The sequence below is a fragment of the Mycetomoellerius zeteki genome, unplaced genomic scaffold, assembly GCF_001594055.1.
Source record: "Mycetomoellerius zeteki isolate Tzet28-1 unplaced genomic scaffold, Tzet1.0 scaffold244, whole genome shotgun sequence".
NCBI classification, from domain to species: domain Eukaryota; kingdom Metazoa; phylum Arthropoda; class Insecta; order Hymenoptera; family Formicidae; genus Mycetomoellerius; species Mycetomoellerius zeteki.
The window spans coordinates 861,337-876,214 of record NW_017257221.1 but is presented as its reverse complement, the minus strand read 5'-3'; the positions used below and the strand labels follow the sequence as shown (position 1 = coordinate 876,214).

At 34.2% G+C, this 14,878-nt stretch overlaps 1 protein-coding gene across 1 annotated transcript in view; it reads right to left on the bottom strand.

Moving 5' to 3' along the window:
• The window catches only part of sns (sticks and stones), a 147,278-nt gene that overhangs the window by 69,013 nt on the left and 63,387 nt on the right, over window positions 1-14,878 (bottom strand). Inside the window, exon 3 of the mRNA XM_018449356.1 lies at window positions 12,463-12,636. Coding sequence (XP_018304858.1) covers window positions 12,463-12,636 — 174 coding nt within the window. The remainder of the gene's footprint in view (window positions 1-12,462; window positions 12,637-14,878) is intronic.

The window sequence follows — 14,878 nt, the reverse complement described above, 5'->3', positions numbered from 1 at the left end:
GAGAGAGAGAGAGAGAGAGAGGGAGGGAGAGGGAGAGATCATTCCCGTAACTACCGTCGTATCCACCGTGGATCACCCGATACGTCCCGTCGCGTTTTAGACGCATTAAATCTGGAGAACTTCGGAATTAATTACGGCGCTTTATATCGAATACGTCTGGCACGTCTTAAGTTTAAGCTCGAGCTTGCTTCTCTTGTAAACAACAATTGAATCGTCAGTGGCAACAAGTTGCATCGTTTGGCAAATTTCTGGTAATCTGTACTTTGCACCATTTGTTATGGGTACTTTGGAAACTTTTGGTAATCAATAACAATGCCTAACACATTTTCTAAATATGTAGAATTTTATCCGACTATTATCTTTTTTAATGGTAATCTTAACGACTGAATAACGCATAAATATTCGATATTAATTTTATGATTAGATAGAATAGGATTAGATATAAATTAGTTCGATAGAAAATTAGATATGTGTTGATTATATTCTTATCAAGTCATGTAATTATTTGTAACGTATTTGTTGATGATGCACATATACGCATGAATTCCCTCTCAGAGAAAGTATCGGGATATCTTCATTTAAATTTGAATAAAATTTACCAGATAAATTTGGATATCAATTTTATATAAGGTATTCAAATGAAGCTACTTTTATTAAAAATTAAAATGCGAACATGGAAAAATCATGCATATTTTATTGCAAAGGGATCATTCAGTACCGAAGTATCGATTATTAACCAGTCTGTATTGATTTCCTTTGAATTTGTAGGATTTATGTAAAATTTTCAGGTTAATCTTGCTTCTACCTTTGGCTAATTTTGCATATGGTTCGCGTTTATTCATGCCGCCCATTTAATGTACTGCTTGCCTTCTGCGATGATTATCGTCGCTCCCTCGAATTTCAATCATTTGACATTTTTTCAATTATCTTCACTGACAGCCGCGCATCGCGTGCGAGTCTCATCGCTTGCGAAAATGTAAGTTGATGTAAATGGAATGTACGCAACTCGTATTACATTAACTGCCGCCGGTGCAGTCGTCAGGATTTATTGATGCCGCAGGCAACTTACGACTCAGAGTATTTTTCTTGTCAGCAGCGTAGCAAAAAATTGTCAGTGTTTCATTGGAATCTTTTCATCAATACGTGTTCTCTCTTTATTTTTACTAATTAGTACATCCAGTTCTCTTATACCTCATTCCTTATTCTAAATTCTTGTATTCTGAATATTTACGATAATTTTAAACAAATATGTAATTCTTACTCTTTAAAGTATAATAATTATACGTCCTACGTCAAAGTAATATTTTGCGTTATCTCTTGGTAACAGAAAGGTCAAAATAATTTAGTAATTGCTTAGAAATTTATAATAATGAAAATGAAAAATAAATAACAAAATTAATTAATTAATATCATCATAATTATCTTCTAAAAGAAAATTCTGAGAACTTACGCCACTATTCATTTATTATTCGCCGATATTGCGAATTACATTCTCTTTATAGTATATAAGAAACCGAGTTGCATCATTAGCATTAGGTAATATTGCCAATAATAATTCTTGCAGTAAGACGAGTACCCCGTTGTGCTCATAAAATATCGCTGTTTAAAGTTCAGGTTCTAGTTGCCTTGCGCGCCATGAAGGATCCTCTCGCGCTGTTTCTTAAAACCCATTTAAATTTGCAAATATGTATATATCACCTATATATTTCATCGCGAAAAATAGGATCAGTACGTCACGAGTCACAAACGAGGAAAAATGGCACGTGATGTTGATAACGACGATAACGATCGCGATATCATATGCAGTAAATATTATATAAACGGCCACAATATGCAGACGAGTTTACCGTTGATTTTCTTCCTTTTACTCTCAATATAACGAATTTATTTTTTCCACACGCTCGACGGTTGAAATTTAAAGTGTTAGATTAAATTAAATATAGCAATAAATTTAACGTTAGAGATGTAAATAGATAATTAAAGTTTTGCTTTTAGTTAATTTCAAAAATTCATTTCAAAATTCAACAGGTTGCAACGCGCAAATGATCAACTATCAAATTCTTGCTAAGAAAAAAAAGAATTATTTTATAAAATAATTATCAGGATGTACAAAATCTGACCCTGAAAATCGTAAAGATTATTACGTATAATATATAAGCGCGCACAAATCCGACGCGTATTTTGCGCTTTTCACGCGTATAATTCGTCCGAGTTTTCTCTGATAAACCCATACGTATGTGCGCGTGTATCGGTCTTATAACCAATTAGTCGCGAGAGCTCCGACGACACACACGGTAAATTATTCATCGCGCGTCGCGCGACATTAGCCTTCTTCATCTGTAACCGTTGCATCACACACCGGCATCGCAACCGCGCTTAATTTTATCGCGCTCGCGTACTCGCTCGTTTGTCAAATTATCTCTTTCGCGTTGCTTCAATTATATCCTCTGGCGGTGATAAGCACGGAATTGCATTTACGCGCACGACGGCGCGGCGACACACGCCGAGAACACGACACGCCGTGTGTGTACACACAATCGCGTTATGTCAAGCCGCATCTCCTGTCAGACATCATTGGCATTAACGGCTGTGCCCTTCGTGCGTAACGCTGACGTTTTGCAAAGTTAATTATCAACAAATGAAGGACTTTCTTGCCTGTGTGTCTCTCGATCTCCCTACCTTTCTCTCTTTAGAGAGAAGCTTCGTTCGTATAAATGCGACGTTCAGTATCAGCTCGGGTACTCGAATTCTTCGCGATTAACTGTGAATCAATTTGAAAATATCGAATAAAACGCTCGATAAAAATAACATCTTGAGAAGAAATGCTATAAAATGTTTTATTCTGAAGATTCGTATAAATAATAAGATTAACAATAAAGACTCGTGTAATAAATAAGAAATACGTTTTTTTTTATAAATGCTCAATCGTGCAAATAAAATTTTTTTCATAAAAAATTTTTAAATTATTATTAGAAAGTATTTTAAAGCCATTCAATTTTTATTTAAAACTTTTTTATATTTTTGACAGTTAAACGATATTCAGGTAGAAAGAAAGAAATCGATTTTTTTTGAGAGAGGGTTTCCTTAATGTGTAATCGGACACTCATATAAAAAAATATGTGTTCCTTATGAAGAGGAACACTTGATTGTGTTCCCTTGTTAGTTTTTCTGTAAATAACATTCGAATGTTATACAGCAATTATATCAATTATCATACATTAGATGATAATGCAGTTAATTGTTTAATGAAACATTATACATTTAAAATTTATTGACTTATTATTTATATAGCTATTTACGGTAATTGTTAAATCGTTATTTTATAGGGATCTATAGATATCTTTATTTCTTATTTCCTACAGATATTTTCTTCTTTACTATCTCTGTACGTATATGCCTGACGGTTCTGAAAGAATACTTGCTTTCTCTTCAAAAAATGGCAATATAAATGACATAAATTGACATCCATACTGGATCGGATTCTCATATACCTATCCATTTTATACAGCCCGCTGCTTATGTTTCATTGCTACATTTCGTTTACGTGTCATTCTTATCTTCGCATTTATGACTGAGGATTTATTCGCGGTGCCTCGGTCTGGTAAGAAAGTATTTTTCTTTGCCAGATCGTCTTATAAGTCTCATTTTTACCGTTAAGCCGTCCATGGCGCATGCAAGACGGAAAAGGACAGCGATAGGAAGCGACCGGTGGTGAGAATAATGTATATACACCTGGGGAGGAAGGGTAATGGAGAGAAGCGGATGGCCCTGGATATAGGGCGTAGGGTGAGAGGTGGCGTGCGGAGCTTTTCCTTTGCGCAAAGCGAAATAAATGTCACTCGTAGAGCTGTGCAACATCGTTTCACCGTTGCTGGAAAACTGAGCGCCCGAACAGCATCAGTCGCTTAACTGCATGTTCGAGAAGGATAAGGTGGCGAGAAATAGAGAGGGCGGTCGTAGGGGGACAAAAAAATGTAGCGATAGAGAAAGAGAGAGAGGGAGAGAAGGAGAATGCGGATGTTGCTGATGTCAGACGTACAGGCGCACATTCGAGCGATTTCGATCGATGCCCTCCTGGCCTTTTGTAAACAACAGATGAAACCGTGACACGGTATCGATCGGGATGTGCGATATGTCGAAAACGAGCGAGTCGGGCGAAATGGCACGTAAGCAATGACGGTAATGGGAACGCGCGTTTCAAGAACCGCGTTTCGTGAGACGCCATGATGATATAATCCTTGAAAGCATAGAAAATATTTTTTATATCATGCTTTTTCACCTAACAAAAATGTGGGTGGAAGTGGTGCGTGAATTGCAATGCGTTCGAGCGAACCTTTTTGTTTGCGAAAAATATTTGACTCGCACTTTTCGAATTCATTTGTTTCGCGATTGTTGGACGTGGACAGTAATTGTATTAAAAACAATTATCAAGTTTTACGTGTAGAAAGCTGTGACAGTAAAGTAACAAATATTTTTTTATTGTTATATAGCTATACATATTTCTTTATTATACATTTTATATATATTCTTTATTTTTCTTTATTATACAGAGTGTCCCGCAATTTTTTGCCAAGCGCCTTTGTGTAGATAGAATGGATTAAACTGAGTTGAAAAGTCTTCTACCATTTTGCAATTTTCGCAATGGTTAACGAGATATTAATTACTAAAAATTGCCGAATATATTGGTCTTCAATAATTTTTTACTCAAATATTATCAACTTTACAGAAAAACAGCAAGAGACAAAAATTGTTTATTTTCTTTTCATAGTTCTAAGAATTTTTTCAGAATTTTTTATCAACTTTTTAGTACTGCATTTTTTTATTGGCAACTATTTTTTACCAACATGAGAAAATACGGTATTAAAAAATTCTGAAAAAATTCTCAGAACTTTATGAGAAGAAAATAAGCAATTTTTGTCTCTTGCTTTTTTTCTGTAAAGTTAATAGTATTTGAGTAAAAAGTTATTGAAAACCAATATTTAGCGATTTTTAATAATTAATATCTATTCTTGTTAACACACTGCGAAAATGGTAGAGGACTTTTCGACTCAGTTTAGTTCGCTCGACTTACACAAAAACGCTTGGCCAAAAATTACGGGACATCCTGTATATGTTATAAAGAAAAACATTTTTCATTTTATAGTCACATCTTCTAAAAATTGTCGAAGTAAAAAAGTATTAAAAAAATATATTTTTTTATACTCTTTTCTCCACTGAAGATTTTTAAAGATACTTTAAAACTATATGTGTACGCGCGCGTGTGTGTAACTAGAAAGAATAACCGGTGGAAGTAAACGGCAATCACGCGTGGTCTTTCTAGCAAACAAACCTTTCCTCCCTTCAAAATTTTATACACCTTGCACGAATGTGGCGAGTTTTCCCAGAGCTTTTTCTGGTCACATACATACAGAACGCGTGCCACGCTACTCGCCGATGTATGCATATATATACGTACATTGCAGCAAAGAGCGTATACGTGGCCCTTTGGCCGTGAACGATTCAGGGGGCCAGTCCAGAATATCTTCCCTCGACTTATACGTGTTTCGAATGAGAAAAGGGAGCGACGGGACGGTCTAGTGCGCGCAAAGTTGTACTGGGGAAAAAGCGATAGACTGAGAACGACTTCGCGTGTCTACAGACGAATAATTCACGAAATTCGATTTCTTATCTGTCTTTCTCACCGCCGCGGTCGTGACGCACGCGATACTCTAAAAAAAAACACTAGAAATACGAAGAATGTACGAAAATACGAAAAAAAATCGCGTAGGCGATACGTCGGCACTTCTAAACTTCTCGAATAAATAATGCATAGGCAGGTGGATATCGATCACCTCGTATAAATAATGCTCTAGCGTTTTTTTCTAATCAAAAAGAGAAAACATACTTTTGTAAAATTTCTTTTCATAGTGATGATATATCGATCTCCATCCTGACGTTCACGTCAAAAGTCTGCAATCTCCGTAACATGGTTATTTTAGTACAGTGAAAACCCGATTTATGAAACAGGTGTTTCGCCATGTTCTGGAGTTCGTTTTACAAGACTGAATGTGTAAATACCGATAAACACAGCTTGGATTACCTGAAATTATCCGACGATGTTTACAACGGTATTGTTACGAGCGATTGTAGTGCACGTTGAATGACGTTTATATAATTGTTACCCGGCAACGAATTAACTAACCGATACGTAAATTGTATTGTAGAAATGTCAGCCAGTCTGTAATGAATTGAATATATATGTAATCTGAAATCTGTATAATCGAAAATACATTTTGTTATCTTGCTAAATAGTTTCGTCTCGTTTAACGTAAGTGATGTAGCTTGATGGATACATTTTTTTAAATATAAAGCAGCAAACACTTTGTGTAATAGAATAATGTAAAAACAATTCAATCGTGATAGAAAATAAACAACGGCAGATTAAAATAATTAAAAAATAAAATTAAAGAATAAAAATAGGTGAAAAATAATTAAAGAATAAAATTAAAGAACAAAAAAAAAGAGATCAATAACAAGATATAGTTTAAAACATATAATTTAGTAATTTAAAAAAAATGTACGCATAATTATAAATATGAAAGGTAACAAACTAAATAAAGTCAAAATATGTAGAGAGAGAAAACAAGAATACTTTCAGACGGCAATTTTGTAAATTCTTAATTTGCAGAAAGTGCACTGTGCGATCAAATGGGAATGCAGCGAAGTTATTTCGCTAAAAAATACGTCGACAGCTAAGATGAAAGAAACTTTTCGCCGTATTAAATGACTGCCATTGGAAGTTAACCGTTGCCGGTGTTTACAGTGCTTTTTTTAAGGTCGGCTGGAGAATTAAACGTTTCATCGGAGAAGTTTTTGATCCGCTATTTTTAATAAAGCAACGCGTCTTATTCCGGTATATACGTATATACCACTTTCGCCCATCCTAGTTTCCTCACAACTCTTTCATTTGCTTATTGGATTGTAAAAGAGAGAAATGTCCCTTCAGACATTTTTATTTATTCTGTCTTGCCTCTGTTTCCTCATTCTTTGCGTATCACGCCGCGAATTCGTACGATGCCTGGGGAGATACGTGAGCTTTTTTTCCAAGACGAGCCCAAGAATGGCACGATCCTTCCCACGTCATCAGCTATTCGAATCTGCCCTACGGTAGACGTAAACGTGAATGACGACCGCATTTCATTCATGTCATGAAATACAAAAGTTTTGATTATATCGCATAGCGATCTGTAGACATGTGTAGCAATTTAATCATTCCTTATCTTTTTAGAAAAAGTCACGCATAAATGCTTACACACACATTTTTGAGTTGTACTAAATCAAAATATCACTTACTATATGTTTAATAATAATAACAGTAATTGATAATAATTTCGATTTTCTTCCGACCATACATGATATGTAAAGCTACATTAATTTGTCCCATCGTGTTGTTTACTGTTGCAAATTTGTTGTTTTTATTATCGCAAATGGCATCCTTGAATATTTAAAGATACTAAAAAGTATCGTTATCATTTCATAGGAGAGTGTCACCATAGCTACATTATTAAAATGTAAACGAAGAATTCGCGACCACCTTAAGAGAACATGCGGACGTGTTTTTAGTGTCGTTTTATTTAAAAACAGGTGCAATACTGGCGGTTGCATTACGCGTATCCCAATAGTCTCTTTCGTGAAATAATCATGTACACGGAAACACTTCCACGTGCATAGTTGAGAAGGACGAGTTTCAAATGGTTATCGTATGCATGCGAACAGCATTTATTTTCCAGTCGTTTGCATATTGTTAGTTCGAAGTAGAAAAACATGTTAAAGTTTTGCAACGATTAATAAAAAGTAACTTCAGATTGATAATATTAATGAGCTAAACCTGAATATCGCAAATGCTTGAGCTTAATTCTCTCTTTTACATATCTTTCCAGCATGTTTGCTATATATCTATACAAGATAAAAAAATTTTAAGTAACAAAATGAAATCATTTTTGTCTTTCAATATAATTCTCCTTTATTTCTGTATATTTTTTTAGAACGATAAATTAATTTTTCTATAAAAATTCACTAAAAAATATTTAAAATTTTTGTTCTTAAAACGTTTTAACACAGAGATCACTTCTTCATCACTTTACATCTTCGATTTTTTGTTCCTCTAGCCATTATTTTTTATTTTCAAAATTGAAATCCGATTTGCGTGAAAACAATTTACTAGTAATAAAGAAATGATTTCCATAGTGTTAAACTATGATAAAAATTCAGAATATTTTTTAGTAGTATAGAAAAATTTATTTATCATTATACAAAAATATATTGAAATAAAAATTATATTAAAAAATAAAAAAAAATAATTTTTCATTTTATCATCTTTTTTATATCCTTGGGCTGAAAGTTCTTGGGACTTATATTATAGTATATATATTGAATACTTTGATCAAGAAAATATTTCAAATCTATCATTATATTATTTATTGACGATTTTTTTCCTGATGAATAATCTGTAGTACCAAGCCAGTCAAACATTTTAATTAATTTCCTTAACATTCAAAATATCTTATTTTTCTCTTGACTTCGTTAATTGACGGAATTCGTTCGAATTTCTGTAAGCGTTGAAAATCGATCAGACATATCTGCCGTGATATCGACGCGCTGTCGACTCTAATTTTATCCGATAAATGCATTTCATTCTCTCTGTACAAACGATGGAAGGTTAAAGACCTTTTCTCTGACAATTATTTTCACGAACCTGTTACGCTCGATGCCCGTAAGTCTGTCCATGACAGGATAACTTCGCTATTTGGTGATAATAGCGGCCGACCGGGAAACAAACGAGAAATCGATTTGAATTATTAAGGTAGAGGAAATATGACGACGACATGGGTATCGATAGAGTAAAGCGAAATACAATTATATCCGTTTACCGGTATAGGATCGGGAAAATACCGTTAGGCGCGTAATTAACGACGCAGATTGATTCTGCGTTTATACGCGCTTTTGCGTGGATATGCGGGAGGAACACACAATCACCTCCGTGAAAAACACACATGCACGCGCGTTTACAAAATAGGCGCATCCGGGCGTGAGAATTTACCGGCTTGATGTCGCTCGTTAACGATCGCTCGAGATTTGTGCGCGCGATTTTCACCGATGATCCATTTGACCCGCGGCGTGGATTATCGTCGACGGTGTCTCTGCCACGTATTTTCACCGTCACCGGTATATACGAGCGTAATGAACGTGGACGTGTGCAACGAGGAAGATTGATTTGACGGATATGACGACTTAGTAATACGCCCGTGCTCACGATGGCCGTTTTATTAAAAGCCCGGCGCAGGTGTAAAACCAGACTTATCTACCATGAGAACGAAGAATTTGCACATCAAGGCTAATATCATTTTAACGCTGCTCGTTTCTTACGCGTGAACTCGTATAAAAATGGTGTTCTATGTTGTAGATTGTCGCGTAAAAATTTCAATTTTTTCATAGCGTTGTTTGATTGAGATTAGTCGCTAATAATAATTATTATTAATATTTTAATATAAATAATTATTACTATTGTGTGACACTATATTAATATTACATAACACATTAGTTAATAATAGTAATAACAATTATTTCGACAGAAATAATTATTACAAATAACATTATTAGCATTTATTTTAGAGTGCTATATAATATTATTTTTATCAAAATAATTATTACTGATATTAACGACTATATAATATCGATCAAATAATGCTAAAAAAATATGTTATATAATATTATTTACGGAAATTATGAGTGTGGAAAATAATCTTTATTGTACCTATTCTTTATTACAATGTGTGAAATAATTAGTAAGTATAAATAGGAAATCGTATAGGAGACTTTTGAGACATTTATAGAGCGAAATACAGTAGGATTAGTAAAATGCATTTTTTTCTCTTTCTTTTAATACGCTATCTATATGGAAAAATATAGGTCGAGAAGCTCTACCTTTTCATCAAATCATTAAGAATTCAGTAGATAAGTCATTAGCTCGGAGAATTTCTTATTATGGTAATTCTCTAATCTATAATTTATACATACATCTGAGATCCAGAGAATTCAAACTAGTTACAGTTTATATATGGTAATTTTCTGAATAACGCCACCGAGACCGTGCGCATGATTTATTTTTAAGATAATTAGATGATAGAAAAACAATAATATCAATTTTCTAACTCAAAATTGCAATGCAAATATAATAAAATGTAGAAAGGTCAAACAAACGAGAGCAATTAATTAAGTCAAAGATTAAAACTAATTATTCATTAACGTATGCATCGAACGTTTCGATTATACTAATAAGTCTTCTACAGCCAAATTACAATAGAAAAAAATTAAGAGTTTGAAAATGATAGAAAAATTTCATCGACACCATTTTTGATAGCCGATTACGCCTGCGTTTCTCCAAAACAAACAGAGGGATAAACGTAATTTTATTACATCGCGAGAAGAATCCCGGGTAAACGGATCAATGCCAATCGAACTCGCGAGAGTTCTCGTTTCGCAAAGCGCGAAAGAAAAATTCATTTTCGGACGAACGTTTGTCATCGGAACCGCTGATACGCTGGGAGCAGTTGCGGAATTAGCTTTGTGATGCACTCGCGAACGCACTATTGCATTCCGGTCATAGTAGGCGAGGCGTGCACTACTACGAATGCGACGTATGCATTGGAAGGATAGGAAGAATAGCGTGGTCGATGATCCTGTCGAAAGGTCGCAATTCTGTAGATACTAAAACCATCGTCCTTCAAAACCGAGTACGTCATTCCTGTCTTCGTAGTCGCACCGGAAAGGTCGCGCGCGAACGAAAACTAGCATCGTTCCGGACTTCGCCAAACTAGTTTACGCGGAAGTCTGTCGGACGAGTGCATATTGTCGCGCTTAATAACTTCTGCATAATTTACCAACGAGGGAGAAAGAGAGAAAGGGAGAGGGGGAGAGAGAGAGAGAGAGAGAGAGAGAGAGAGAGAGAGAGAGAGAGAGAAGGAGGTCGTCGATGGCGTGGAAACGCTGGTACCGCTTGGGTCAACGGATGTCATCGTCGGTGTGATCAACCGCCCTCGTCGAGAATCCCGAAAGTCGACCTTTCGCGATGGTGACGGGGCGTTACACAACGTAACGCCTGTACGACCGCGTAAATTAACTTTAAGCACGGTTTCGAGATCCTGAGTTTGTAATTCGAGTTACGGCACGCTTTGCATTTTAAGTACCACGCCCGTACGGGGCTATCGTCGAAACGACTCGGTCACGATTATTCCCAAGCAGGAGTAAGTATTTTTCGTATCCACTGCTGTTGGAATTTCCCCGGATTGCCGAGGAATATCATGGGTCACGTTCAGAAAATTTTAATTAACATACAGTGCTCACGCGATTTTGTTTATCTTTCGAACTTCGCGATTCCGCTGAGATCTGTCAATAGATGGATGTTTTGTCATTTTCGCCCCATGTTTAAAAAATAGAGTTCGTTATGAGAGAGAATATACGAATAAATATATAATCGGTATGAGATCTTATCTTAAATTGTAAAATCAGATGCGCGAAATTATTTTTTGTATAAATTACTTTAATAGAGATTAAAAGATTAAAATTAAAGAGAAGTAGTTTAACTCTTTCTTTTGGCCAAAATTTTATTTCGAGATAATTTTCCTATCTTGTCGTTTGAAAAAAAAAAACAACAATTTTCATACATTTCTTTTTATTTTTATAAAAAAAATATTTAAATGAAAACGTAATTAACATAAATCAATTGGAAATGCACTAAAACATGTTAGAGTTGTCAGATTCTCGGCACCAAAATTAAATTAGACTTGTCCAAATTATCGCGAGATATCTTCTCTTCTTCGTCGCGTCATTTCGCTAAATAAGACGGAGAAAAGAAATGGAGAAGAGCAAGTGCTAAAACTATAAATCGTCATTTAAAAAAAACATGTATTTGCTGTATCCGTATCTCGTAGTCGGTTAATTCTGTTTGTTAAGAGAAATTACTGCGACGTGAGTGCTGCGAGTAAATGGAAGTAAGAAGCTAGAGCTCCAGATTTAAAAAAAGTAGCGTAAACAACCGCCATGTTTGACCTAATAACCTATCATTATATTAATGAATTGCTGATGAATTATTTATTGAACGACAGAGGGTGCGTTCCATTTAGTGACACAAATCGACACAAACATTCTATCTTTCTTGATATTCAAAGAGTAACAAAAAGAGAAAGATACTTGTGCCATCAAATGCAATGGAAAGCACTCAGACTAATTAGGTAAAAAATGACGATCGAAAAAGGGAAAGCAGTCAATAGGAAAACGCGATTGTCGACATTCTCAAATAAAAAGAACGTGTGCTATTCTTGTTAATATCTGAAGCTTCAAAAGAAGCGTCTCTATCTTTCATTTTACGATTTGGACAGACTTGGATAAAACTTTTCGATCGTACATCATCATATTTCGACTTACAGGTGACGATTAGGTGAGCGCTGGCGCGGATTGGTTTGACCCGCAGATATCGTCCGACTTGACACTCGTACTCGCCGTCGTCGGTCAGGGACGCGTCGGTGATTTTTAGGTTGAAAATACCGGCGTTCTGATCGCCGATCAATTTCAACCTGGGATGACCCACGATTTCGCCATCTGTAACATCAATTCGAGATCGTTATACGTTGAGTTATATCACTGTACGTTCGCAAGCAACAATCAACTGATGGAAATTATTAGATAATTGGTTAACATTTTCTGCCTCTTGGCTAAGAAGTGTTGTAATTCATGATCGCGCAGATACGCGGCTAATACATCGGCTTTAATTTTAGCTCTGTTTATTAGCGCTTATTCCATCGGTATGCGAGTACTCTCGGCAAAACGATGCGATTACGATAGGCGGAAGCCGATGAGACCGCTGAGTAATTAACCACTCGCCGTTGATAGTCTCGAACGAGGTTCTTCACGCTTAAATAATAAATCCACACTGTTACTACGTTCTTTAAGTAAGGTCGTAAAAATTGTAGATACCTATACGTAAAGTGTACAGAAAAAAGAGAGATAAATTTTAAAATTTTCTTATCATCTTAATCCTGTATTTTATCTGTGTTAGATTTTTCTGTCTTGCAGGGTCATTTAATTTTAAACGTTCTGAAAACTATTAACAAATATTCAACAGTTTAATATTAATATTTAGGCTAGTCGATAAATTAAAAAGGATACCGAGAATATTAAAATATTTTACTCATAAGTAAAAAATTTTTACGAAATAATTAGTGTGTCTGAAAATTAAATTAAAAGTTTCACATATTTTTGAAATTTAACGAGATAAAAAATTCTACATTTGTATATTCTAATATTTTTTCTTTTATCTATAAAATTCTATAAAAAATTTACTTTAAAAAATTAAAATTCTTTCTTTTTTAATAAAATTTTAGAGTTCATATATTAAGCTTAAAATTTAATGTATAAAGAATTAGCTTTACACTATCACTTCATGTATGTGTTTGTGGGCTGCGTGTAATCGTAACGTATACAGCGTTATAAATTCGTAAAAGTAGAAAACAATGTGGATAACATTGGTTCTTGATTAGTACGTTAATGTGTTTCCAAAAATTTCCGTGTAAAACAATCCAGCGTAAAGCGAAAACTCAATTTCCTATTGAAAATATAAGCAGCTTTTGTGCGTGGTTTTAATTGGTAGATTTAGACAGGAGCGGGTTTTCCCGCGGCGTTAATTGTACAAACACAGAATTACCTGTCTTTACCGAATTTAACAAGCACAGTTTACTTTGTATGCATTTTATCTTTGTTATTATCGAAACATTTATATTACATGAAACGACTTTTCGGATCATTCTCTTTTTAAGTGGATTTATCAGAGACCAATACGAATGGTACAGATAGATAAATTTCATTCTACAAACAAATATAACTTTAAATTTTTCTTAAATTGTGAATCACACATAATATTACAAAATTTACGTTTATAGTCTATGCATTACATTTTGAAAATCTGATCTCAAACTCATGTTTTTCTAAAGAAAACGTAATTAGTCGTCGTTGTTATAATTTTCCAATACTTTCGTATTTCACTCTTTTCAAGATTCAAAGTGTTAATACCAGGCAAAAAATGGTCTAATCAGCTTTCTCTGATGGGTAATTGGCGCTCAATTAAAGCAATTAAAAAGGAAATTAGAAAGTAACGATCCTTCTCTAAGACACACAACGCCGTTCGATCAATTAAATTAGATTCCACTGAATTTCGAAATCATTTTTAAAAAGTAATAAATAATCAAACATGAAAATAACATTTTTCTAGCTATTAATAATTCAAAAATTTTTTCATCCATTTTGAATATCTCATAATTAAACATTTATTAGTGATATACAGGGTGTCGTTAACCGAACCGAGTCCTCTACCATTTCGAAAAGTCCTCTACCATTTCGCAATTTTCGCAATAATTAACAAGATATCAATTACTAAAAATGGTCGAATATTGGTCTTCAATAATTTTTTTCTCAAATACTATCAATTTTACAAAAAAACTATAAGAGACAAAAATTGTTTATTTTCTTTTCATAAAGTTTTGAGAATTTTTTTAGAATTTTTTATCAATTTTTTAGTACTGCATTTTCTCATTTTTATTATCATGAGAAAATACGGTATTAAAAAATTCTGAAAAAATTCTCAAAACTTTATGAAAAGAAAATAAACAATTTTTGTCTCTTATAGTTTTTCTGTAAAGTTGATAGTATTTAAGGAAAAAATTATTGAAGACCAATATTCGGCCATTTTTAGTAATTAATATGTTAACTATTGCGAAAATTGCGAAATGGTAGAGTCAAAACTTTTCGACTCAGTTCGGTTCACTCTACCTGTTCACGATGGATGATT